This window comes from Acipenser ruthenus, chromosome 10 (assembly GCF_902713425.1).
Source record: "Acipenser ruthenus chromosome 10, fAciRut3.2 maternal haplotype, whole genome shotgun sequence".
Taxonomy (NCBI): Eukaryota; Metazoa; Chordata; class Actinopteri; order Acipenseriformes; family Acipenseridae; genus Acipenser; species Acipenser ruthenus.
Window position 1 is genome coordinate 17,505,687 of NC_081198.1, and position 26,897 is coordinate 17,532,583.

General features: G+C 37.8%; 2 protein-coding genes across 3 annotated transcripts in view; one reads left to right on the forward strand and one right to left on the reverse strand.

Moving 5' to 3' along the window:
• Positions 1 to 1,197, forward strand: part of dnai3 (dynein axonemal intermediate chain 3) — a 35,021-nt gene extending 33,824 nt beyond the window's left edge. Inside the window, exon 23 of the mRNA XM_033999700.3 lies at positions 638 to 1,197. Within this exon, the coding sequence (XP_033855591.3) occupies positions 638 to 781 (144 nt within the window). The 3' untranslated portion in view covers positions 782 to 1,197. The remainder of the gene's footprint in view (positions 1 to 637) is intronic.
• Positions 1,198 to 12,495: 11,298 nt separating this feature from the next.
• Positions 12,496 to 26,897, reverse strand: part of syde2 (synapse defective 1, Rho GTPase, homolog 2 (C. elegans)) — a 42,087-nt gene continuing 27,685 nt past the window's right edge. For both annotated transcript variants that reach the window (XM_059031898.1, XM_059031897.1), the window contains exons 4-7: positions 26,147 to 26,273; positions 18,045 to 18,226; positions 15,942 to 16,173; positions 12,496 to 13,078 (exon numbers count right to left, since the gene is read on the reverse strand). In XM_059031898.1, the coding sequence (XP_058887881.1) occupies positions 12,552 to 13,078; positions 15,942 to 16,173; positions 18,045 to 18,226; positions 26,147 to 26,273 (1,068 nt within the window). In that variant the 3' untranslated portion in view covers positions 12,496 to 12,551. The remainder of the gene's footprint in view (positions 13,079 to 15,941; positions 16,174 to 18,044; positions 18,227 to 26,146; positions 26,274 to 26,897) is intronic.

Genomic DNA, 26,897 nt, shown 5'->3' on the forward strand with positions numbered 1-26,897 from the left:
TTTTTACTATACAACTAAAATCTAATTTGCAGTAGTTGTTACCAGAAACTGAAAAGTTAAATTTGATCACATTGCTCATATTGCTCATCTAAGGATAGCAAGAATAGGTAGTATGCAATTACAATTGAGTTGCGATGGTCTCCTATCAGGCAATGCCAGACCACAGAAATTCTCAGCCTTATAAAGTATTTCTTCTCCATTGTAAATTCTTGGTACAGCTAGAAAGGAGAAATATATTCATTTAAGTTGAACAGCAGGAACCAAAAATGATTTATTAGTAAGCAGCATTTTCAGAGATGTGTATATTACTGTGTTTTTTTTATTTCTTGAATCTTTTCTTTTTGTGAGCCTGCAAAAACCAACATACTTTGTTATTTCTGTTTAGTATTTGTATTTTTTTTTTTACTATGGCATCCAAAAATCAGAAGAGTAAAAGTGAAAGCTGGAAGATCTTATTGTATTACTCTTGATGCCTGTAGAAACAACGTAATATCTAGAATTTGCATTATAAGAGCAGTCTTTGTAGCTGCAGTACAAAATGATCAGAAGACAGGACTAACCCATGCTAGAGATTTATAAGAAGTCAATTTGGTTTGTACACTGGCGTCCATTCAGACTAGAAGCTTGTGTCTTGCAGGAGATTGTTCATGAAAAGACAGCAGAGCAGATGGAAGAAGAGGTTCAGCAGGAGTTCAGGGAGTACCTGAAACTGGAGAAACACATTCTGTCTGATATGGGTTTGATAAAGCCGGCTGAGGATACTCCACTGCCTGGGGTCTGACAACACTGATGTCATGCCAAGTCTGCTGTATGAATCACAGTATTTTAGATATGAGATACAAATAAATAAATAAATACTTTGTTGTTCACAATATAGTCTTCCAGGTCTGAACATATTCCAATAAATAAAAATACAGAATTGTATATATATATAGAGAGAGAGATAGATAGATAGATAGGTACAAACCATATGTACAGGGTGATTAGAAAGTAAGTTTACCACATCAATGATATTTTGTGCTATGTGGTAAACTTTCTAATCGCCCTGTATATAAGTTCAAAAGGTGATGTTAAAAATGTTGTTTTAAGAACTACAACAAAGAAATGTACTGTTATTCGCTCTGGTCTGTCTTACATTCTTTTAAAACGGAAAGGTTGTGGTCATCTCACAGCTAAATAAATAAATATTATAGCGTTTTTGTTATTGTTTTATTTTAACGATTTTTCTATAATAATACAATGACATACGTTTCAATATATTTACATTTTATTGTACAAAATATCCTGGTTTAGTAATCTATAATAGATGTTATATTGTAATATGTGAACACATACAGTATAACTGGATTATATGAAATAGAAAATACATGGTGGTTCTCTTTATCTGTCAAGATTAAACCACTACTCCAAATTCCATGGTGTTCTTGTTTGACATAAACTTTTGATTATCACAGGTTTTCAATGAATCCATTCTAATGGGTTTACTATCAATTAATGAAGCTGCTGGATAGTTCTGTCTTAGCCACCTAGTTGTGTCCTCTGGCATCTTGAGCTTACAATTAACAAAGTTATTTGGATTTAAAATGGAAAAAATGTTGGCAAGCAAAACACTAAATGTGAGCTTTAAAACAAATGTCTACAGTGTATCCCATAGGAAACAAATCAAGCAAAAGTTAATTATTACAATAATAATAATGACAATATTTGAAAAATGTAGTTGAACTAAATAAGGGTACAGTGTCGATTCTACTGGAATTAATTGAGGCTTGTTTAAAACCTTAAGAATTCCACACCTGCCAAAGATCCAAATGATTAAGCTGATACTGTCGGTGGGGTATCCAAAAGAGGTGGTTTTGAAGCAGACAATCTCCCACTCAAATGCCTTAGACTTTACTGCACACAAGTTCCATTGATGGTTCTTAGGTTCCCACATACTGGCTAGAAAATCTATAGTCTTTACAAACAGGCTCTGTCATCCTGCTTGTAGGAGCAGCTATACTTCAAAGTCAGCCTGTTGCCTTGTTAACAGTATACAGATAGCGCTCTTCATTCACAGCAGCTCCCAAGGCCTACAGTTATAGTTGATTTCCCTTCAGTCTGAAAATACGAAGGAACGACAAGTTATTAACACATAAAAATAGGCAAGAACACTTTTATTATTTTATATATATTTTAGGAAGATATTTCTTTATTTTTGTTTTACATACCAAAATATGTATGCCTGTCCTTTTTAATATATACATAGTAAGAATGTCATCTACAATAATCAATTTACCCATAATAAAAACAGCCCAATAGTGTTTCATTATTTTAAGGATGCTTTTGTTCTTCTGCTTCATTTAAAATTGACAGTAACAGTTGCATGAAGCAATACAAATTTAAATAAAAAACATGAAGAAAAAAAAAACTATTGAAACTATATAATAACAAAATGAAGGTCCATGGATAGTTATTAATCCACAAAATATCCTGATAACAAGAGTGTTATTACATTGTAATGGCTTTTCACAAGCACAGTAAAGACACAAATAATTACAAAGATAATAAACTTTTACCATTAAAGTGAGGCAGCTGGTTCCTGCCCCTGGGTATCTAGAGAGGTACAGATTAGCATTAGCACATTGGACACCTTGTCACATGAAGAAGGGTTGTCCCCTCACACCTCTCATTTGCTAAATATATTGTCTGCTTAAATCAGAAGCAATCACCAAGGACAACAACAAACTAGAGGAATCTTACAACTGCACCTCTCCTAACAAATACGTGAATGATTTAAAACTAGAAATGGTGGCCTGCATTAATGTACAACAACATTAAGGTAACATTAATGCAGATCTGTGCACCCTCTCTCAGTTTGAGCTCATACATTATGCAGAGTTCCTGCCTGTTGCCAGGTTTCCCTGCCTAGGTCAGATGCCATGTAACTTAGTAGAGTCTGTCAAGCGGAAATTAAATGGATCAGAGCCGGGCAGATTAAACACTATACTGGTGACGTCACTCTTTCCATGACTCACAAGCCTGTTTGAGGGTCATAGATTTTGCTGAAACAGACGTCCATATGGTCAAGGCACTAGCAGAATGTGAAACAAAAGAGGCACATGGGATTGAGCACAGAAAACTTTTTTTAACTCTGTGTTTTCTCCCAAATTGTACACTGTACTGGCTGTTCTAACACTGCTTGAACTGGATGAATGAAATAATGATGTAACCCATATTCCCAAGGTGCTTAAAACTTAGCTGCGGTTTAATTACACTGTTCATGTAACATAGGTAAACAGCACCTGGTACACTACTGATGTGCAAATATTGCAGTATGTCGATACATTTTCTCAAGTTAACTTCACCAAATGTAACTAAACAATTCATTATCAAGGTTATACAGTGCAGCACAAAAAGAAAATATACAATATATGGAACTAAATACAATTTCAACTTCTCCACAGACTAAAATGAAAATAGATTTGCACACTGTATGGAAATGAGCATTTTAAACAATGAGGGCAAAGGCAATGATGCTTTTTCTAAAAGCAATAACTTTTTTTTTTTTTTTTTTTTTTGCCCCCAAACTAAAACATAAACATTTGAAATGAAATCGTTTTGACTGTAGCTTCTTACATCATGTGAATAATGTTTTCTTTTCTCTTGTTGAAATGTGAGCCATCCAGATATCACTTCAGTCAGTACTCAAGGCATTTCGGCAGCATACTTCAGCTGATTGCTTCATTTAAATCTCTTGTGTTTGGCACAGGGGAATGGGTACCATTTGTTCAAAAGCAGCATTCTTGTATAAATACACACCCTATAGGTTGCCCCTGTCTTGGAAACAAATGAAAGCAGGTGCTGGGCAGAAGGGAGTGTGAATCAGCTTGTCTAATTCATCTATTACATGGGCATTGTGCAGTTTCTTTCTGCTCAGTGGGTGAGGGGAGCCGGGAAAAACTTAACAGGCGGTGGGCAAATGTGTAAATCACTTGAGAGGGGTGTGTTATGTAGAACCCCCATACACACTGCACATGTTCCGCTTAGTTAAAAGGCATTCACTGCTGCTGCCTAGTCATTTGGAAAACAAAAGTTTTTTAAATGTGAGGGTGATGTATTGAAACAAAACGTCCCAATAGAATCTAAATGCAGCAAATTTTTCTTAAAGAAAAAGCTGGCCTTGGTATAATGTTATATTCTTTGGAGATTCTAGAACAGAATGAAGAATTTGGGAGTTTTATAAAGTGTAACGTCTCGCTAACCATTAAATCGAATTATTCTGATTTCCTTTTTTTCAAAATGTATAAAGTCTTTGCACATAACTTTAATTTAAGCGATTCCTGTTAAACTATGAGTTGTTATTTTCTAGTTCTGAAACAGTAACAGTATTGCAAACTTCTGAAATCGTGAAGCAAACCTGTGCAAAAATGGCCCTTAATCTACTAGCTCTATCAGGTGTAATCACTGGCCTGCTCAACAATAAAGAAACAACATTTTTACGCACACCAATGCAGGGCAAAATTACTCTGGTAGTAATCAATACAGACTCTAAACTACATCAGGAGGTTAGTTAGTCACTCTCAAAGACACATTAACGTGAGTGTTAACAAAACAGGTTGTGAGTCTTCCTTCACTGTGCAGGCAACACCACGCCAAAGTGCCAGTGAAACCCTTACAAGAATAAAACTTGGGACAGTTGCTGCATTGATATTGCCAACACATAAAAAAAAAAAAAACCACCGCTCTGAATGACGATGTAAAACTATGCTATGTTTCTTACGATATGAGGCTTAAAATTGTGTCAATGTTGTTGTTTTTTTAAATGTGGGAATAGAAACAAAAAAATAGAAAACAATGGTGCATCTAATGCTCAATTGCAGCACAGCATTAAACAGTTAACTTTTAGAGCCAACGATAGTACAAAAATGAAATACAGTCAATTCTCTTGACAAACTCGAATTAGACAAATTTCCAGAGAGTACGAGGTCCAGGAACAATCTAGCAGTTGCTTATTGTAAATGACTTCTGAAATTAATTCACTTCCCAACACGAATTTGTGCAAATTATTTTCGAACCCTCCCAGGGAAGAAAAATGTGAATAAAACTAAACTCCCCAGTTGGAACACCTGAGTGTAAACCATATTGGGAAATGTATTAACTTTCACATTGTCGCCTCTGTGCTGCATTTTACTGTTTGGCGACTACCGATCTGATGCATTTTGAGTTGCCATAGTTAGTGCTCACGCAGAAACGTGCACTATCCTTGCAGACGAAAGTGGGGGTGTTAAAAGCGGTGGATAATGCACTACTACTGTACAAGAGAACGAAAGATGCTGGTACAGATTTCAACATTCCCACGACCATTCTAAAAAACCAAGATACAATAATACAGGCTTATGAATAGCAAACTGGATGCAAGCGTCAGCGTTTCCAATTTGTTCAATACCTGATGTTGAGGATGAGTTGCTTTTGGTATTTGCCTGTGATCAGAATTTGACATGCAGGTTTCAAGTGCAGTTCATTTGTAATGTATACTTTTTTTAAAGTTAACTTACAGCCATATTTTCAATAAAACGCACAGTACTTTTAAATGTACAGTACATTTCATTGATCTGTAATTGAAATTTTATTATACTGTTGCTGTTACTTCAATAAAAACGGACAGTATGCATTTGGCTTTAGATTCCTGATAATATGAATTACAGATAAGACACATTGCTGGTCCCTTGAAATTCGTATTAACGAGAATTTACTATATTCCGTTTTTGGCAGTGGTTGAGGGTTAAGATAATTATCTGAGTCCTGCATTCCCACCAGTTCTGGATAATGTCACACAGAGGATGTCTGTCATTATTGTGTCAGGGATTGGCTACAATTCACATCTCAACTCTCAGATGTGTTGCCAGTAGGAGCCTAAATAAAAAAAGGAATATTACCTTCAAAATCTGAAAAACTCAAATGTCAGCTTAATGTTTCTAACCAACCAAAAGCACAGTTGCGGAAACCTATTTAAATACAGATTAGAGATGTAACAGAAATGCCAGAGACGCTTCTTCCTTCAAATCGTTTAAGCTTGTACAGGTGTACTTCTTTTATACAAAGAGATTCAGTGCTACAACACAATTATCTTTTTTTGAAGAAAATATTTCTGAAACAGTAAAACAGAAAAGTTTAAGGGGAGTCTCAACCACATCACAAGCAAACCAACTTATACTTTCTCAGCCAAGCAGAAATATAACGCTTGTTTGTGCTACAAATAATGTCTTCTCAATTAGGTTGGTAATCTTTTGTAACGAGTAGGTCGGTGTCTTTTCTAAAGAGAAAACTTTGTGTTTGGAAATGTCCTGTATCTGAACTAAAAATATATTGGAAATGTGAAAAAAACACCAAGTTATCAAAAGTACCCAGCCATTTAAAGTGGAGATATCAAAAACACAAGCCAAGTCTCAATAATTCATTGGGGCAACCTTGCCCTGCACCAAGCAAATAGGCACAACTGTAGAAGTGGTGGGGGTCAAGGTTGCCCCAATTGTTTCTATTAACTTGGCTTGTGTTTTGATGCAAGTTTGATCCGCTTTTTTCACATTTCCAATGAAGATATCACTTCTTTTTTTCACTTAATGTTTAATAACACACACACATTACGGGAATAGCAAAATTGTTCAACCTATATTGAGGCAATATATTGCCGTTTGGATAGGGTAAATGTAAATAGGAGCCTAGTTTGTTGTAAGGGTTAAGATTTCAATGGGTGAGGCATAGTGGTTATGTAGTTGGAGTGAAAGTATGACTAGTTAGGGTTCACATTCTGCCCTACGTTTTAGTTTTGGCACTTGCACTGCATATTCTCTCTGGTCACAGCTCACGCGCTCGCTCAGTCGCACCCACAGTTTCTCATTCAAGTTCAGCGCTGGACTGTCTCCAGCGCCCAGGCTCATGCACCCCCTTATTATATAACCTCCCGTCGTTTCCAGTCACATCCATGCTCTGAAACCCCCGAAAACAGCAACACACATTCTCCCCGCTCATTCATTCACTCCCCCTTCCCATGCTAACTAACGACATGACCCGTTCCCCTTACGATACATGTAACATATAAAAGACAGACGAGATCAACTGAACAGACAACAGGTCCTGCAACAAAACAATTGTCCAGGTCGTTACAATATATTTTTTTTAATTTTAAAGTAAAAATATATGAAAGCATGACAACCAGTACAAAAATCTTCACTAATATACAATTGAACAAGAACTGTTGTGTATTTATTTTCGTTTCATACAGTATTAAATGGCAGTGTTTATATGATAGTGAAAAATAAAAATATCAAGATAGATAAAGAAAGAAAGAAACGTCTACATTGATTTATGTATTCATGTATTTCAATATTTATTAATATATTTATTTATTATTGGTTTTACTTTTACCAAATACATAGACTATCCTTCAGCATAGCTAATTCTCAGAAAACCAGACAGGAAAGAATCTCAGAATGATAATGATGATGAATGACTCGAAAAATCTTCAAACTATGTGCCGATCTGACCGACTTCATTTTTCAAAATAATGCGTGTTTTCTCAACTAATCATGTAGCACTGACAGTAACAAAACACACTTGCAAACTGAAGGTTATAAGTTCAAATCCCACACATGGCAGTCATTTTTCTATATATTATATAAAAAAGATATTTTTTGCAGGCAAATGTTCCTTTTTAAAACAGAAATAAATAATTTAATGTAAATGATATATAGATATCACAATAAGTGCGTTCCTCATCCTTGCTGTATAGAGAATCTGGCAGTTCTCGCTGATTCTTGCTGATACCTTGGTGCGAGAAACTAACGTTCCTCTCAATGTAATGTCAAATTCTCCATCTCCATGTATTGCAGTAATATTGTACCAGCTATTATTCTTCATAAAATTTCTCATCTTTGTTTTGTTAAGTAATACAGGGTGATTACAAAGTAAGTTTACCATAACAATAATATAGTGTGTCGATGTGGTAAACTTACTTTCTAATCACACTGTATTATAGTAACGGCCTTAGGGGGTTACAGTAGACCCAAGCCACTTCAAAGGGGATACCAACAGATTTGCAGGGGTCTGAAAGAGTTCTAGTGTTTCTTAGTTCTTGAAATAAAATGCAAACCAACTTTCTGAAAACATAAACTTGTTTAGGTTAACCTAACTTGTCAATGTAGGTACCTTCATTTTCCCTTGTGTTGGATCAGCTGAGACAAGCAAGCAGCACATTTCTGTTATATACATTGAGAGAGTTGCTCTTTTAGTTTTCAGAGAGCTGTGGGTTTGGTTTTTCCCACTGCTCTCACTGTACAGTAATTCATTAAGCAATTTAAAAGGCCTTTACCTACACAGCCACCTAAAAAACAACAGCAGCAGCATCACAATGGCAATTGACCCACACATTGTGTAAAACACACCAAGAGAAAGGCAATGTTGAGTGGTGGTCACAGTGAAGAAGGATTGGTCTGTTAATTCTACTAAGTTATCTTTCACAAAAATATCTTGAGCTATGTGTTGTTGTTGAAACACTGTGCCTAAGTGGCAGTTACTGTACCACCAGCAGCCTGGCTGCAGGGCTGTCTGCTGCTTTCAAGGACCCCTTTACCTCTACCTAATATTATCTTAGGTAAGGTAGTCCAAGATTAGTGAAAACCAGGCTCTGTGAAAGCAGCCATGTATTTAATAAGAAACCTTCTCTCCAAAGAAGGCTTTACAAATCATTCATCCAGAGACCTGAATAACCTGCGAGAAGAGGGAGGAGGATCACAGCACAGTGCTCCTGGAGAATGGTTTCCCTCACTGAAGGCTAGGACACATCCTGGATCCTTTACCGGATGCGCCACTCGGGAGCTCCCTAAATACAGGTTCAGAAAGCAGTCAACTCATTGGTGGATAATGCAAAGGGCCAGGCTCAAACAGTAGCAGAAACTGGAAGAGAGTGCAGGGTTTTAAAAAAGTCACACAGACAAACATTACAGCTAAAGCCTTCATTGGAAAGTCTATATCCATTGGGGGAAGTATGATTCAATTCCACAGAAAAACTTTCTGGTGACATTTCGAATTTTAACAAACAGGTTTAAAATCATACAGGCATACAATAAGGAGTGGGTGCGGCAATTGGTTTATAGGAATTTAAAAATGCTCAACATAAAGAGAAGGGATCTGTCAGGGTAATATATACATCTGGAGTCTCTCCTGTTTTCAGAGATTAATGAAACACATCAATTAGAGCTACCAGAGACTAAGATCCTACTCAATACAAACTAGCCACATCACAGGAGACATTGAAGACCAAAGCAATACACCTGTGATTGGACTGTTCACACAGGTTTCAATTTTAAGCAATCTCATTTAAAAATGTAATTCACATTACTGTTTTTGAGTTTAACTTACACCAATAAACTTTGTTTTCATGGCACAAGAAGAAGCAGGCCTGCTGAGGTGTCTTTTACGACTGTCTGGACAGCGTATTTGTTGCTGTGGGGGGTAACTTATTCACCTGCACCAACAGCTGTATCCAGATCTTGTCGGGTTTTGAAGGGGCAATTTGACCACATGAAAGAACCAGCCACCTGTTTCAGGGCTTTAGATATCAAAATACATAAAAAGACAAGTTACCAGATAATTATTTCATAAGGTTGGCACACACTCCAAGTGCATCAGTGAGAATATTTGGCTCTCCAACAGAAGAAAAAAATACGATCCACTGTGTCTTTTGGAAAGGGGAGAAGTAATGAAGTAATGACTCCAGGAGCTGATTAATCCTCAGCAGTGGATGAAAGAGAAACCTTTACAGCCTGGGGGAAGGGGAACACACACACCCTCCATCAGTAAAAGTGATAGGCTTATAGTTTCAAACAGAATTACAGACACGAAGACAAGGTAGTACAGAGTTCAGAACAATCACAATTCAAAATTGAGTTTCAAAGTACCTCAGCATGCCAAACAGCAACACTGTCAATTCATCTTTGGAAATATATATGATGGCTTCAAATCCATGATTCCAGTAAAATTTCACAGGAGTAACATCCAAATACCTTATATTTTCGAATGGATTTTCAGACAGCACATACAGTAAGTACAAGGATATAAAACGTACCACCGAATGTACGCTGAAAGGACCTTTTTTTCTTCTTCGATGAGTGTGAATGTTTTTAAATCTACCACACCACAAAAAAAAAATTTAAAGCAACACATGATATACTTGTAAAATATATACTTTAATGTGACAATACAAATTTATTCAGATCAATATAAAGTAACATTTTAATGTTTAGTGACAATTTAGTCACATTCTGCATTTTACATAACAGATACTGCAAAAACAATATTACAAAACACAAGAAATAAAACTAATCTTGGTGTGTGTGTGTGTATATATATACATACACACACACACACACACACATATATACATACATACACCAAGATATACATTACAGCCTATTTACCTCCACATTAACAAGGTGTTTTTTAAAATGTTATTATAATAAGCTGCTGTGAGGAATGTACATAAATCAAAACTAACACAACTGAACCTACTCACATTATACATGATAAACACTTACAAAGAGAAACAAAAGCTGCACAGAGATTATATATATATAATCACAGGCTTGACCATACTGTGTGTGTGAGTGTGTGTGTCTGTATCTATATATATATATATATATATAGACACACACACACACACACACACACACACACACACACACACTATGGTCAAGCCTGTGATAACCATGTTGTGTATTTAAACAAACTAAACCTGAGTGCAGGTCTTCTATGTTTATGGAAGCCATACACTATGTATTCTTGTATCATATACTGTAGCACAGATCAGACCACATAAGGAAAAGCTCTGGTAATTGAGATTAAAATCCTATATAAGACTATATTACATACTTGAAAGCACAACACTAGGAATTGTTCTTGTTAAGACATAAAACTTCAGGTTTATACCAGATCAACCAAGACAAACATACTATATCATGACAAACATACTATATCATGCACAAACCACCTGGATTGAGAGAACTTCTGTTGCCAGACTGAAAGCAAGTATCCAGGATAATGTTGTGCTTACAATACACTGCATCTGAAAACTGAGGTGGTGAATAAATAACACCATTTGCAGCTAATTATCATATACATTTCAATTTGACACAAAAATAGCTTTAATAAACAGAGGCGTGCCTGATATTCATATAGAAAAAAACAGCCTTTCTGTGAATAAAACCATTTAAATAAACGTTTACGTTTTACAACCAAATTAAACACTTCTGCTTAATAATTGTAAAGCATGACACCGTTTACATGAAGACATGTAAAGGTAACTGACAAAAAAAAAAAAAAAACAATTAACACATTACAAAATGCAATCCATTAAATACTAATTGTATAGAAAAGATAAACATTAAAAGGAATATTAATTAAACATACAATATAATAAAAATTAAAACAGGTTGCTAAAAGTATTGACCAAACTTAAGGGAAAAAAAGAAACAAAAACCCAACACACACCCGTTTTTTCTTTTGTTTTCTTGTTAAATACTGATAATAGTGGACCCTGGATAGTTAAACTGTACTTTCTGAAATGCATATGGGTTCGTTCAGTCATGGTAGGATGATGCATCTTCCTCACAGCCTTTATTTAAAAAAAAATAAAATAAAAAAAATAATTTCCCAGGCAGTTTTCTTTTAGTGTTTGGCTTACAGGTGGGTACATCACTAAAAACAGCTTGAGTTCACACTTTATCAAAAATATACTGGGTTAGAACACTATAACATTTGGATCTTTGAATTTAAATACAGTTACAGAGATACTGCTAGAATTTCTTCTTTTTGTACCAATCCTAAGCTGTAGAAGAATATTTTATAGCAGCCATGCTAATGCATATTAAAGATATGGGATTTTAAATTATACTCCCCCCCCCCCACCCCCACCCCCACCTCCACCCCCACCCCCAAAGTGTGAAACCAGTAGAAACAATTCTACCTCATTCTTTTGCTGCCCCGCTACACAAAAAAAATAAAAACTACCACACCGGCCAAGCAGCATCTCAAACATTCTCAATGAGGAAAACATTAAACAACATTAGGTCACAAGATGAAGGAGTCCTGTCCTTGCAGAACATTTGTAGAGAGAAGATGGCTAATACCTCCTTTAATAGATTCACCCTCCAAACATCTGCTTCATAAGTGCATTGGATTACATTTTAAAATGTACCTTAATACAAAGATCTGCACACTGTCCACAGTACCACCTTGACACAATTAAGGCACCTTTACACCCCTAAGGGTCAATGGATTCTTCTAATAAGAAGAAAAAAGAAAAAATGTCATGGAATGCCTACAAATTGGTCAGACAACCCCAGATAGACAAAAACAAATGTCTGGTACCCAGAAGTGCAATGTCAATAGGAAACACAGTAATATATATATATATATATATATATATATATATATATATATTTTTTTTTTTTTTTTTTTTTTTTTTTTAAAAGCACACAAACTGTTCACAATAGGCCTGCAGGGCTGCTATTTTTTTTTCAATACCCAACGTTCAGTTTGTTTTTGTTGAGTTCCCTCTCTAAGTTACCGATCAAAGTGTCAATGCTTTCCTGCAGGTCTTTGAGGTTCACAGGGTGGTTAAGAGCGGGGTTGATCTCCTGGATTTCCATGTAGGCCTGGTAAGTGTGTTCTTTGGATATTGATTTCAGAGGTGTCAGAATGTGGTCAGAAAGTCCTTCCATCTTGGATCCCCCTTCCTCCTCAGCTTCCTCCTCGCTTTCAGGATCTTCAGAAGGGACGTCATCGTAATCGGCCTCGTCGGCAGCAGCGTTTTCCTTCAGGGGCTGGAAGTAACTTTCTCCCATTGTGCTCCAGTCCCTGGCGTAGCGGTTACTGGAACTGTCCAGCCTCCCCTGTCTGGGCCTCAATACCCCGGCCATCTCAACGCTGCTCAAGTCCAGCATACAAGGCCGTGGCCGCTGCCTCCTCCGCAGACAGAGCGCGTTAGCGGGCTGCTCAGCAGATGTGTGGCTCGCAGGCCAGTCTTTGGTGCGTGAATCTACCACTGAAAGAGAAGGATAATGGCAAATGTTTACAAAGTTCTCAGTTTAGAAAACTGAACAAGGTGTTGCTAAGTGTTAATCTGAGGTTCAGTGAACAAAGCCGTCCGTGCATTAAAAAGCATGCCAGCAATTTCAAACACATTCACCAAATACCCTCCATATGAAGAGTTTACTGTTCAAACAAAACTGCAAATCACTACAACCATAGGTTTAAACAAGTAGAATCTGTTACTGTAAATGTAGCTCAAATGTTTTGTCTAATGAGTTCATGTGTTTAATCATTAGTGAAATGTTTTGTCTACTTTAGATTTGTGAGTGTTCAACATAGAATTTATGATTGGGTGCTTATTATTATTATGGTTGTACTGTAACCACATTTTGCATACACTACAGTGTAGGCGGGCAGTCATGACTTTCAATCTGCTTTCTGCATTTGCAAGCAGATACAGTTAAAATCTTGGTTAAATGCCAAAAGGAAAACATGCTCAGCACTGCAGCGTTTTTAGGTCAATGACTCCATTCCTGTGAAAAACAAACGAACAAGCACAGCCACCCCACTTAACAACTCAGTTCAGTGCAGTTTCATTTCACTGCCATTATTTAAAGCAATCCAATGCATTATTGGGTTGACTCAACAAGCTCACTTCAGTTTGAACACTCACACAGACCTGGTACCCAGTTACCTGCACTTCTCCTTACACTATGTGTTTCATCCACTAATGCTTTTCTCCATTGTTACCTGCATCCTATAGTGAATGGTACAAAGGGTTTACTGAATCAATTGCACACATTGGTTTCACAAACATACCGGCAATATCTGTAATATTAAAATTCACCACTGAATAATCTGTTGTAAATTACTTTCCAGGGACTGTATATGTTTGTTATTTGCCTTTTGGGTGTGTACAAATACACGGGCTAGAATTTAAGTAAAATTAAAGCGAAAAAGTTTTGCCAGTTATAGAATGATATTCTGCTGGATTAATGACAATGGATGTGAAAGGTTATTATTAATATCTAACTAATCGAAATAACAACAGGTTCCCCTCAACTGAATGAGGCAACCCCATTAAAAAGACAAGATACACACACAGGCCCAAACACACACACACACTTGCCATGTTTGATTAAGAACAGGCTATTCATGGCATCTCCTATTGACAAACAAATCCCTTCCAGTTGCTGCTATGCCTAGACCAGAGGGTTAATGATAACAAGCTTTACACTCCTCCATTAAAACAATATGTGCATCTGTCTCAAAGACTGCCAACAACCCAGCTAAATATATCACTTACACAACAGTCAAGGCCAGTGCACTAAAAGCCATGGCTGTTTTATTGCAGAGTTCGTGTTTTTCAGATGTGAAGCTGTTGTTGTCTTTACTCCTTCCAAGGTTCTGCTCTCAACAAAAGAGCTTTTTTGTCATTAACATACAAACACTGTATTAAACACCACAAGTTAATCATTTACTGTAACAAACAATTGTTCACTTAATATACAAGGTTAATTATTAATGTTTCATTTTATAGATTATAGGAGGGTAGCTGCTAATGTGTTCCTTTCTTAGTTTACAAAATATTTGTTTTCATGCAGAAAGGGTTTTTTTTTTTTTTTCTACCAGATATAAAGACACAATGTCAAAGTGCGTGGTCTGTATCACCGATATGGCTATTAAAACAATGAGTGTGTTTACTCTTACAACTTGGACCTAAGCTGGCTTTGGCCCTGTATACACGTGCACAGCCCCTGAACTGTAGTCCGTGTCCAACGACGTCATATCGACCACTCCTTGTGTGAAGACATTTCCCCTCCCCAAAAAAACAAAGCCGTCACAGAGCTCCCTTAGACATTAGCAAGAAGCAGCAGCAGCAGATCTGCAAACTCATTGAAGCTCCCATCACGTGGGAAGCTTAAAAACTCTACATCCCTTTCGAACTCTATGTTTTGGGACTGTTGTCTGTCTTTGATGTTTGAGATCAATGTATATTTTTGGGAGCAATTAACACATGGGCAACTGCAGGGATACTAATTTAGGAGTGTCTGCAGGTAAAAATCCTAGGCTTCATGTCCTAACGCTAAATAGTAATCATCAGGAGGCTTCTATCTCAAGCACATGCCCTTGTCAAGTTCGTGTTTTGAAATGTGTGATTCACAGTCTTTCTAACCCACAGCAACCTTCCAGAAGGCTAAATAAATAATAATTGAGAGCTATAATAACTGAAATACACACCATTACACAAAATCCCTCACCCTTGAAGCATGTCTACAAATAGCACCCATTTCAATGATGGCAGAGATTAAAAAGAAATGATCGTCCTTCACAGTGGCATTATTTTTATTTGGGGTTATGAAGCAAAATAACTGAACCTTTTTTCAAAAGGTTCCTTTCTACAAGCCCATTGGGATTTACAGGAATTACGTGTCCTATTTTCCCACAGAAACACCAAATTGCCTTTTTGTGGTCTGCAAGCAATTACGACTGAAGGGCTACATTCATTACTGGGACCCAAGGGAAACTGCTTTTCACGAAGAATGTAGAAAAAAGAAGAAACAGTAAGGGTTTGCATATATCCCACACATGAATGCTAAATTCTGTGGAAATATACACAGATTCAGTCCCTTTGTCAAAGAAAAGTTTAATGAACTAATGAAGCTGAAAAAAGTAATTAGCCTAGTATATGGTTTCAGTGCCAGGCTCGTGGTGAAATGAAATTATCTGTCATCACCTCACTTAAAAATAAACCCACGCAAAATAGAAATCCCCAACAGCATTGAACTAACAAAGCCTTCAGGTTAAAAGTTAAAATGTTTGTCTTTTATAACCAAGCTTCTTTTCATTTTGCCGATATTTGATGTTGTCTTTACCTGGCCAGAGCTGGAGAAGGTAATGCAGCACCTCAATGTGTTTCTTGAAGTCGAGAGCGCTGGCCAGCTCCTCAGAGTCAATGAACACTCTGTTACTATGGTGAGAAGCCTCCTGTCGCTGGCTGAGCAAAACTGGCCCAAAACACACAGCCAGGTTCTGGCAGTTCATCTTGTTTACTTCATGGTAGGACGCCACTCGCTTCAGGTGATCCAGCAGCATCCTCAAAGTAACCTGAGATTTAAAAACAATAAATAATAATACAAAAAAAAACTAAGTCAAAGGTTTACTGGTGCAAACCACATACAGTACTGTGGGCCCTATTCATAAACTTTATCTGATGAAACCTTCCACAAATGTTTTCAAAAGAGTTTATTCTCACGTTTCAAAGCGCTCTTGAACCTTGAAGAAAATATTAAAACTTGTGCCTCATTTACAGATTTGTTTTTAGGGTTTATAAATAAGGCCCTGTATAGTGTTTTTGCTCGTTTTTAAAAGAGGGAGCTATCAGTTACTAGAGTATTATAAAGGCAAACACTAATTAAAACGGAACACTCAAAATGTAGCCTTATAGTGGAGCCTTGTGTTTTAACAAGGTTTTACTGTAATAATTTAGTTCACTGTTTTCATAGTCACTGTTTGAGGTTGGGATCAGAGAAAGAAGAGAATAGAGGAGATGTGTTGTACAGTATCTTTGGAGAAGTTCATCAGGCAGCAAATCACATTCAGCTATAAATGCATACCTGGTATTTCCCATCAACATACTCCCCATTAGCTAGTGAATGTTGCTTTTGGCACTTTTGAAAGCTGTAATGAATGCATATTTATATCTGTCAGCAGCTGCGTCCCCTCAATCAAAGTCAACTGTGATAATCACAAGCATCCAAGGAATGTCAGAGAACCAAAAAAAAAAAAAACAATGATAAGGCCAAGTGCTTGCAGTAAGAAAACTGAGCTGCTAACCAGATGGACCGGGTCTGCTTCAGCTCATAAGCGCTTCAATCCATTATGATGGAAATTAAATGGACTTTTCTGTGTGCAAGTGTGGACACCGCACAATATCACGCCATTGAGTGCTGCCATCATTCATTCGAGTTCCTGAACCATATCCGACAGTCCAGAACTTTCCTGTTAGTGTGGATAACCCGTTGTCTCGCTTTAAAAAGGAGAGGAATACCTTGGATGCCGGCAGTCAGTTTGAAGGGATTACCCCTGCTCAGCTGCATGATAATGTTATTGTCCCTACTGCTACAGCTAATCAACATTAAAGAAACAAAAACAAATTCACTTCCCTCTGGTGCATAAACCCACCAAATAAAATGCTTTAATGACCTAATACTGAGCGTGCTTGAGAGCTGCAATACAACATAGCTTGGAATGTGAGTCTTTAAATATATTTATTCAGATTACTTTACATAATGGAAGCAGTAAACCAAGCACAAATGCCCTGAAGTGGAAAGAACGTGGTGGAAGGATATTAATTGGTCACTTAAGGTACACCATTAACTTTTTCAAGATTTGCAGAAGCCACATGCCAATTCACGTGAATTTATAACCATGGAAACCTAACTGTTGGGCCTTTCAGCTCTCTGGCTGGTAATCTTACTGTACACTCCAGTGAGTCAAACACCAACACATGATATTAATACAAAATAAATTAAAAAAAAAAAAAACATAACAATTGCAATGTTTTTTGGTTGGTTTGTTTTTTGTTTTTTAAATACCAAAATAAAATAAAAAAAATACATTTAGTTTAAAATACTTTATGAATTTAGTTTTAAAAGTATACTAAATGCCATGGAAAAGTCAACATATTATTGTTTTTACAGGTCTCGGGTTAGAGACCAGGTTTGCTCATTAACATTCCTGCAGAAAGAGGCTTTTCAAATGTAGACCTTTCAAACAAATTAAAATGGAGAACAGGTGCTTGTAGTTATTAACCGTTTCCCAGCCAAGAGCCTGGTGTTTACCAGGCCTGGATTCTGAGCAGAGAGGAAGGTCATTTCTCTCTCAAGAGAGGGCAAACCTTTTTATGCTTGACTTTTGTTAAGCTGTCACAAAGAACTCTCTCCCTCACCAATCCAAAATGTCATGCAAGTGTTTACCTTCTCCACTTCGGGCAAGTGCTCCAAGAGACTGACTGTGTATTCCGAGTCACACTGTTCATTTTCACACCCATTGGGGCCAATCCTGAGAGGTCTCTTAATCATGGCATCCAGCACAGCTTCGTACAACTGTTTTGTTATCAGGGGAAACGGCAGCTCTCTCAAATAGTCCTTGAGAACACCTTAAAAAAACAACAGACAATGGCATTTCAGGGAATGAATGCTTTTTTCAGATGTAACACAAACAAGCCTTATTAACAGAATTGTGACTGCCCGTTGATCCTAGACCTCTTTAGATTCTAGGGGGTTTATAACACACCCTTCTTTTTAAACACTCCATCAGAAAATCTGAAAAGCGCTGTAAGTGGTATGTTTCCTCCTATTGTACAAAGGTAAAAAAAAAAAAAAAAACACTTCAATACAGTTTTTCAGTTTGTTGATCGTCAAACTGATTTATTTGTGGAATCTGGGGTTAATATTTAGATTTCTTCTTCCTTGAAAAACAACATCTTGCTTGAAGACAACGTTATACCCAACAACATGAAAGAAGTAGTGCTCTGTTTAGTTTGTTTATTCATTCTAGGACATGTCACACATGTACAGCTTCCTTTAAACAGTCCAGAGTGTTTAGATGAAGACCTGCAGAGTGGCAAGGTGGGGGTTACTGTATCATTTAACCAGACAGTTGAAACTTACACCACTCAGTACTCCATGGTCTGCATTTTGGTTTTCATTTTCACAGCTGTCAAAAGTTTAAATTTGGTGAGCTACTTTTTTAAAACTATATAAATCTTGAATGCTCTCATATTTCATGACCTACGAAAAAAAAATTAACCCCCTCTTTTATTCCAGAGTTAGAGTGTCTCGTGTGATATGTGATTAGAACGGGAGGCGAAGTGCCAGCAGCTGAAACTAAAGGCTGTGTCTGGAAACACTGTCGTTTTCACCTGCTACTCAGACTGCCCAGCACAGACAATAAGAGGGAAACACCTGACACCAACACCACCTCCCCTGATCCCAGCAAAAATGCACGCCATTTCTTTCTCTCTCGCTTTTCTAAAAAGCTGCCAAGGTATTTCAGTCAAAAAAAGAAAATCCTTTTGTGTACAAACAGATCTCAGTTTTCAAAATGCCCATTGAATTCTCCACCTAACAGATCTGCAATTTGGATTTAGCTAGCCTGCGGCTGTTCGGCACTAATGAAGTCATGTAACACACAAAGGCATCACAGGAGGATCCCAGTAATGCTCAATTAACAAGCCATCAAAAAGAGAGGCTCACTTTGAAAACATGTCCTGAATATTGTGACTGACAGGACCTCTTGCTTCCAGCTGCCTAAGAGAAAACTGTGAATACAAGTATCTCCTCATAATCCAGCTTACACTAATTAAGGAAGAGTGATCATTGTATTAATATTTATTTTTGTAAATATCTTTCCCTAACCTTGAATTTAAGTTAAGTTGTCAGATATCACAACATTGCATACGTGTCACATGTGTTAGTTAAAAGCAGAACAAACAACCTTTAAAAATAGTCACAATTAAACTCTGGCTAGTGAATCTATAAACAAACAAACACTTCTCCACTGGAAGGACTGGCCTGGGATTTGAACAACGGCACGCACAAAGTTTATTTTGCTTTTCCAAAAACTCATTCTGGGATGGGTCATGGTCGAATGTTTTTCAAAATGTCTCATTCAGTAGTTAGGGGTCACCAAATCTGTACGATTCTATATGGTTTGGTGCGTTAATATCTGCTCTTTAAACAGACACACTACAGCACTGTTTGCTTGTTCTTGAGAGAACAGAAATATTATGTTACAGGTGCAGGAATATGTACTTGTTTACTATTGCTAATATTGCTTGGTTCATTAGTGTCTCCCAAACAGTTGTTTCCAGTGAAGGAACAATAACATGCGTGACTGCTCAAGAGCAAGCAGCTGTTCAAACATGTCACAAAGCACAAAAGATACTCCACTGATGTTTAATAAAGAATATTAACCAAACAGAACACCGAACGGGAGCCTGCTGTGCGCCACTGAGCATTCAGGACTCCCTGTGTGCAGCATGATATCTCTTCCTGTTACTGATACACCGTCTAACTACAGAGACTCTATGGACATTTACATGCACGCTCAACCAATACTTTTGTAATTGATTCTTTTGAATCCTTAAGTTGAATGTGCAGAGTTCACATTTCTAAAAAACTGCACAAGGATTTATTTCTAGATCTCCAATGAATGTGATAAAGTCTGTATTTGCAATAAAGCTTTGTGTTGGCAAATAGCATTCTGGACTATAAAGTCTACAAATTTCAAGTTCGGAAATTGCTGGGGGACACAGACTGCAGTAAATTCAGTGGCTGATATCATCAACTGGCTTCCAAACCTAATGATTTTAATAAAAAAAAAAAACAACAACAAAAAAACATTATTTACTTTCAACAACAATATGAAACATTTTTTTGTTTCACAGGTTTGTCAAAAAAAATTATATTCCAGAGTTCATAAACCCACGCTCTCCAACCACTTCTAATATAAACAAACACGCTCTGCCAGACTGATAACACTAGAACACCCACATATAAAACTGGCTTTATGAAAAAGTTAATCATTAACCAGGAATGATTTAGCCTTGTGTTTGCCCTGCTTTAAACATGACAAACTCTTTGTCTACAACTGAATTCAATCCTAATCAAAAGCAGAGCCTCAGCTCCAATGCAGTGCTTTAAGGGCATCGAGGTAAAACAATAAATTAAAACCAAGTAATCATGCGCTTAATTTGTCCAGTACTTATTTTAAAGGGCAAAAAACATGGAATTTACTGTACTTGTACCACATTATTGTCTAATATCAGTTAATTCACAAGTGCTAGAATTTTCCTCTTCTTAAATCCATTTGACATCTGGGAAAATAGTTCAAGAAATGTTTATGGCGGACTTAACTCAAGACAACCCAGAGCAAACAAAACTATCTTCTTGAGAAGTTCTCCAACTTTTTTTTTTCTTTCCACAGGTATTTCCTGAATAAGGCTTCTGCTGAAAAAAAGCAATCTTGACCTTTTCTTTTCCTTTTCCTGTGCTTTATCTGTCTGATTTCCTAAAAAGCATGTTTCACTGATTGTATAAGATTTTTCTATTACACTATTTTCATCTAACCTTGGCTTTGGCACCACTCGCCTGAAGCCAGACCCCAGCCTTCCCTTTGCTGCTTGTAAAAATGGAACACCTTAATTAAGCAACTGAGGCAGGAATCTGGGGAGGCAGGATCCTAGGATAGCAGACGCACAAGTACAAAGCTGTGACACTGTCAAACACACACACACACACACACACACATCTCCTAAAACCCCAAGTGCCTCCTGGCCTACTGAATGTTCTGCTAATCCCCCAAAGCATGAGTGAAATACCATCTGTGTTTGTTCTGCAACAAAGTGGGACTTGTTACAAACTTTAAAAGTCTACCGTGCAAGACTGCTGTATCCTGGGGCCGGTGAATAGCTGAGCGCCTCTTTTGCACCCTTCGGTCTTTGAAACACTGAACCAGTCAAATTATTTCCAGATTTAAAAAATGGCTTTACAGCTTTAACAAAGCAACATGTTCTCAGCGCAAGATATAGTTATTTTTATCCAACAGGGTTTCTAAATGTTAGCTGTATACAGAGATAAATCTACACCTTGATATGATCTAAACTCTCGAACCCTCCAAAATGAACCCCCAGAGGTCTAAAACAAGACAAGAAGCAAGTTACAACAGCTGGCCCTCTTTGCACTGTCCCGTTGTAAAGCTGTGAACTGCTGATATAGGTTACAGTCATTATGTACATCTACAGAGGGTGTTAAGTATGGCAGAGTTAAAGCAAGTCTTACCCCTGCTTCAAAGCTGACATTTACACCCTGGTTAAAGCTGTCAGTGCATGTTTAAATTAAACTTTTTTGCCTAACAGTCATTTGGTATTTAAATTCAAACATGTTCACTACAAAAGTACCCTGTTGCCTGGTATACATATTTTACACAAAAGTCCAGTGCTACATTTAATTAGCCTACCATGCAGAAATTGTCAACCAAGTTTTGTCCTCAACAGACACAAGCTTAACAAAATATGAAATATTCAAATTTAGACCTGTAGTAGTCACAAGGGCCTTGAAAACATTCCAATGTAAATTTCACCCTGATTCTAAATACAAATAATTAAAGTAAGTGCAAGCTGAAGGAATTATAAAAACTACATGCGTGACTGTAGATTCCACTTTAAAATGAAATGATCCTTACTCCTCTATTACCAGTAGCACATTGTTGTGTTCCAAAACGTTCACCTTCAAACTCAACAGTTAAGCATGGACTTCCAAAATGTAGTGCCTACAAAACAGCCAATCCAAACCGTGACCTTTACACTGACGTCCGATGGAATGTATGCAAGAAAAAAAAGCCAATTAAATGAACCCAGGCCCATCACAGAGCTGATTAACACAGCCCAGGTCAGGTTATGGTTAACCTTAGTTGCACATCTCCCTGCTCCAATTAAAACTGAAGCTCTTTAACAGATACAACAGGTCTTCGAGAGCAAAACTGTGCTTTGAAGAGTTTTTACTTTTATTAGAACATCACTGGAACAGCCATGTTTACAGAAGAAATTGCATTGCTTTACTTCACATCAACTATTTTCTAGGGCGCATAAACAAAACTCTTACGACTGCACATGCTTTAGAAGCTCTGGACTAAACTTTGACCCCTTTGGCTCTTTCCATTATTAAATTAGCCTGTAGTTATTTTCCCTGCTTTTAGCTGCTCTATTCTGCCTGCCGGAGTACTGCTGCTTCCCTGTCACCGGCCCCCCTTGCTATAAGCAACTCGCCCTAAAGAACAAATTTTAGACAGCAAACAAAACCCCCAATCCACTTCAATGCTCGGTCATTTTTCAGGCCCGCTCAACTGTTAACTGTGTGCTTTACTCTGACATGCAAATTAATGCAGATCATAACTGTGGACCTCTTCCCAACACCAACAAGCGGGCCAGCAACTATGGCCCATCGTTGCCAGCCTTTTTTGGAGGTCAGGATTCGTCATGTTAAATACAGATCTTCCCATCTGTCTGAGTATTGGAAAATCACAACTATCCAACAGTGTTGTGCTCCTTTGGATCCTATTGGCTTCTAATTTAAGGACCCAACTGGAATGTCTAACATGATTTCAATGTGTGATCCATTTGCATGGGTTAGAAAATGCACAGCTGAACACCTGACCTGCGCAATCACTGGCACTTGGAAAAAGTGCCACCTTTACAAGTCAGAATAGTGTGCTATAAGGACAGTCCCTGTGGTTATTTTGAACTACTGTAGTTCTTTTATATTTGAGAATAGCTTTAACTACATGTTGGTTTGCCAGTCTGTTGCAATCATTTGTAAATTACAAAGGCTGGGTTAGGATATCACAATACACATGTACACTAATTTATAGCTGATACACACAATAAGTTCCACTAGCTCCCAGTATCAGATTAGACTTCAACATCAGCTTTTCATACTGTTTTTTCTCTACTGAAGTGGTCAGGGCGGCCGTAAATCCCAGATCAGGCTCCCAAAGTTTGATTAGTGGCTCAGGACTCTGTTTATCATATCAGTCTAACGAGACGCTTCAGGTGTCTGTCACACTGCCGGAGTGGTAATCTGACACATGACTTTACAGGCACACGTGTTTATCTCTCTGCGTAACACCACACTCAAGTTTTAGTATAACTTTTCAGAACGGCAGAAAATGAGACAGGTTCTTGTGAGACAGGTCATGTCACTCAGGAGCAATGGTCACTAAAGCAAACGTCTCCAGTAAAATACAGTGCTCCTATTTATGACTTTTACTTCCTTCGCTCAGGTGAAGAGAAAGGCATTTTCCATTGCATTGTTTGTCACTGTTCAGTTAAAAAAGGAGGCGAAGGTTTGACAAATTCAAGAAAACACATTGAATGGCACCATTGGAAGGGGTATAAAATTCTACAATTAATGGAAAAGGTGTGTACTGTTTTTATTATTTAATTGGTCTTGTAACAGAATATACCAACATTTTCACTGTTGTAATACACAGAATATTCAGCCCCGGTTTAGTGTTTTTATGAAAGAATGACGTGTGATGAGTGACCTGAATTTCTCTGGTTTAATAACTCATTGTTAGTTACCATCCTTACTATTGAGAGAACTCCCATCTTCCTCTTTGGTGTTTACTTTGAAGCAGTCTTTGTTGGCCAAAAAGAACAGAAAATGTACAGCTATATTACCTACAGTCTGACACATGTACCAATATTGAGCCTGTTAAACTCTGTTGTTTATAATCGGACAACTACCTGCAGAAGGTAACTTTAGGTCTGTGTAAAAGGGGAGTCCATAAAGGTTGCCCAGGGGTTGCCAGTACATTTTGGAAACTATTTAACATATATTATGTAACATATTTAATATACTTTTAAAAGTTTTTTTATTGCGATTGTTCTTTTCTCAGTTTTCAGTTGGGGGTACCCTATTCAAAATTGTTTACATTGTATTTTTTTGTTGTAAAGCTATTCTATCTATACAGTATAAATGTAATTACTTTGTAAAGCACCTAGGCATGTTTTATTATTTAAAATGTGCTATATAAACAGTATTATATTGCATGATATTTATAACCAAAATACTTAATTAAAGAATACAGCCAATTCTTTTTTTTTTTTTTTTAAACTTACTGAGTCAAGCTTGCTAGAATGTTAAAAATGTTCCTCTAGTCCAGTGATAGTCAAATCTGGCCCTCAAGATCCATTCCAGTCCAATAAAATAGTTAATTGAACCTGCTAAGAGGCAATTACCTAATTTAGGACCTGCTTTTCTATTCGAAAAGAGAAAATGCCAATCTCTCAGGGTTTCTATTTACTGACATTTTAATGTTCTGCTATTTTGAATGCTATTCTATCCTGTTCATTTTCTTGATAGAGAACAGCTTATTAAAATACTGTCCCTTGCAGGCTCCCGAGTGGCGCATCCAGTAAAAGCGCTCCGCGCAGAGTGCAGGATGTGCCCTATAGCCTGGAGATCGCAGGTTCGAATCCAGGCTATGTCACAGCCGACCGTGACCGGGAGTTCCTAGGGGGCAGCGCACAATTGGCTGAGCGCTGCCCGGGGAGGGAGGGCTTAGGTCGGCAGGGGAACCACGGCTCACCACGCATCAGCGACCCCTGCGCCCGAAAGGGCACCTGTGGCTCTGCAGTGGAGCCGCCAGATCTGTGTTGTCCTCCGGCACTATAGGTCTGGTGGCATTGCTGAGGATCTGCAGTGCGAAAAATGACGGCTTGGCAGGAGCACGTTTTGGAGGACGCGTGTCCCAGCCTCCGCTTCCCGAGTCGGCGGGGGGGTTGCGAGCGGTGAGCCGAGGATACAGATAATAATTGTGCATGCTAAATTGGAGTGAAAACCGGGGTAAAATAATTGGCGACGACAAAATTTACAAAAAAAAAAAAAAAAAAAAATATACTGTTGCATGGGAAAGAGAATTTAAAAGATCATATGACATGTTCACAGGCTCGGGTTATTACATGACAACAAACAAAATCCATATGTTGATTGTTCTGTTGTATGTTGTATGTTGTAACTTCTCATTAAGGCCTCTGTGGGATTTGGCTTTGGGTGTATTATTTTTTTTACTGTAGAGGTTTTTAAAATGTTAATGCTTTAGATCTTAGGAGTATGCAGTGTTTTATACATTGCGCATGTTTCCTTCACTGCATTAGTTCCAAGCTTTTTAAAACGGCAAGAAAAAAAGCTTGCGGGCCCAGTGTTTGTGCAATGGACGGCCACAACCAGTCCACGCTCTGTACCGGACTTCCTTAAGGTGTACTGGACCTGTACCAGACTTCCAAAGATTTGGATAGGACCACTCACTGAACCTGGTCCGGTCCGCATCCCTACTGATGAAGGCTTTGGTCTAAATGACTTGGTAGACTATCATCAACAAGCAATAAAACTTAGTGTGTCAACTTTCAATGCTACCAAGAATCATAACTGATTTTGGGTCCAGTTTACACCCAATTGTCTTTGTGGAAAGGTTTGACAAAAAGGCCAGGAGTCCAATGGAAGCCTTGCCATACCTGTGATGACGTTGATGTCGGGATACTGGTTTTCAGAGAGCTCCACGGCCTTGCTGTCCCTCTCGAAGGCCTCGCGGAGCTCCTTCTTCACTGCCGCTGAACCACACAGGCGGTACAATCCAACAACCTGCCAACAAAGCCCAAGAGAGACACAGGGATGCAAGTCAATTCACGTCTGTCTACTCGTACATCACAGCTAGTGAAAGCACTCGGCCCCTTTCACCATGAAAAAGCTCCAGTGATTGACCTACTTATTCTCAGCATTCTACCTGACTTACCAGTGCTACAGTATCCCAGCCCGGGGGATCTATAGCATTTCTGGCAGGCTGGGCTCTATTGTGTAAACTGAACACGTTTTCTAATACAAAGGCATGGACGGGTTCGGCCATATACTGTAATTAAATAATGTAATCCATGCAGGTACAGTGTTGCGTGTAAAAATATGGTCACAATACAAACAACACTTTGTACAATTACTTGATACAGAAAACAACACTAGGCCTGCTGTGATACTGATATATAAGGCTGAGGCGATGCATCGATTTACCAAGACTATCGATAGTCAAGCCTGTGCATCGTTTTTGTGTAAAAGGTTTAAGCAAAGGAAAGTTTTTATTTTTTATTAAATTTGGAATCGGCACCTTCTCCCCCCTGCCCTGCCCCCTGTGAGTGTTTACTGATGGGCTTGGATCTGTGCAGGAGTCTTCAAAGTAACAGAGCAAGTTCAGAACGTTGTGTTAGAATTAAATAC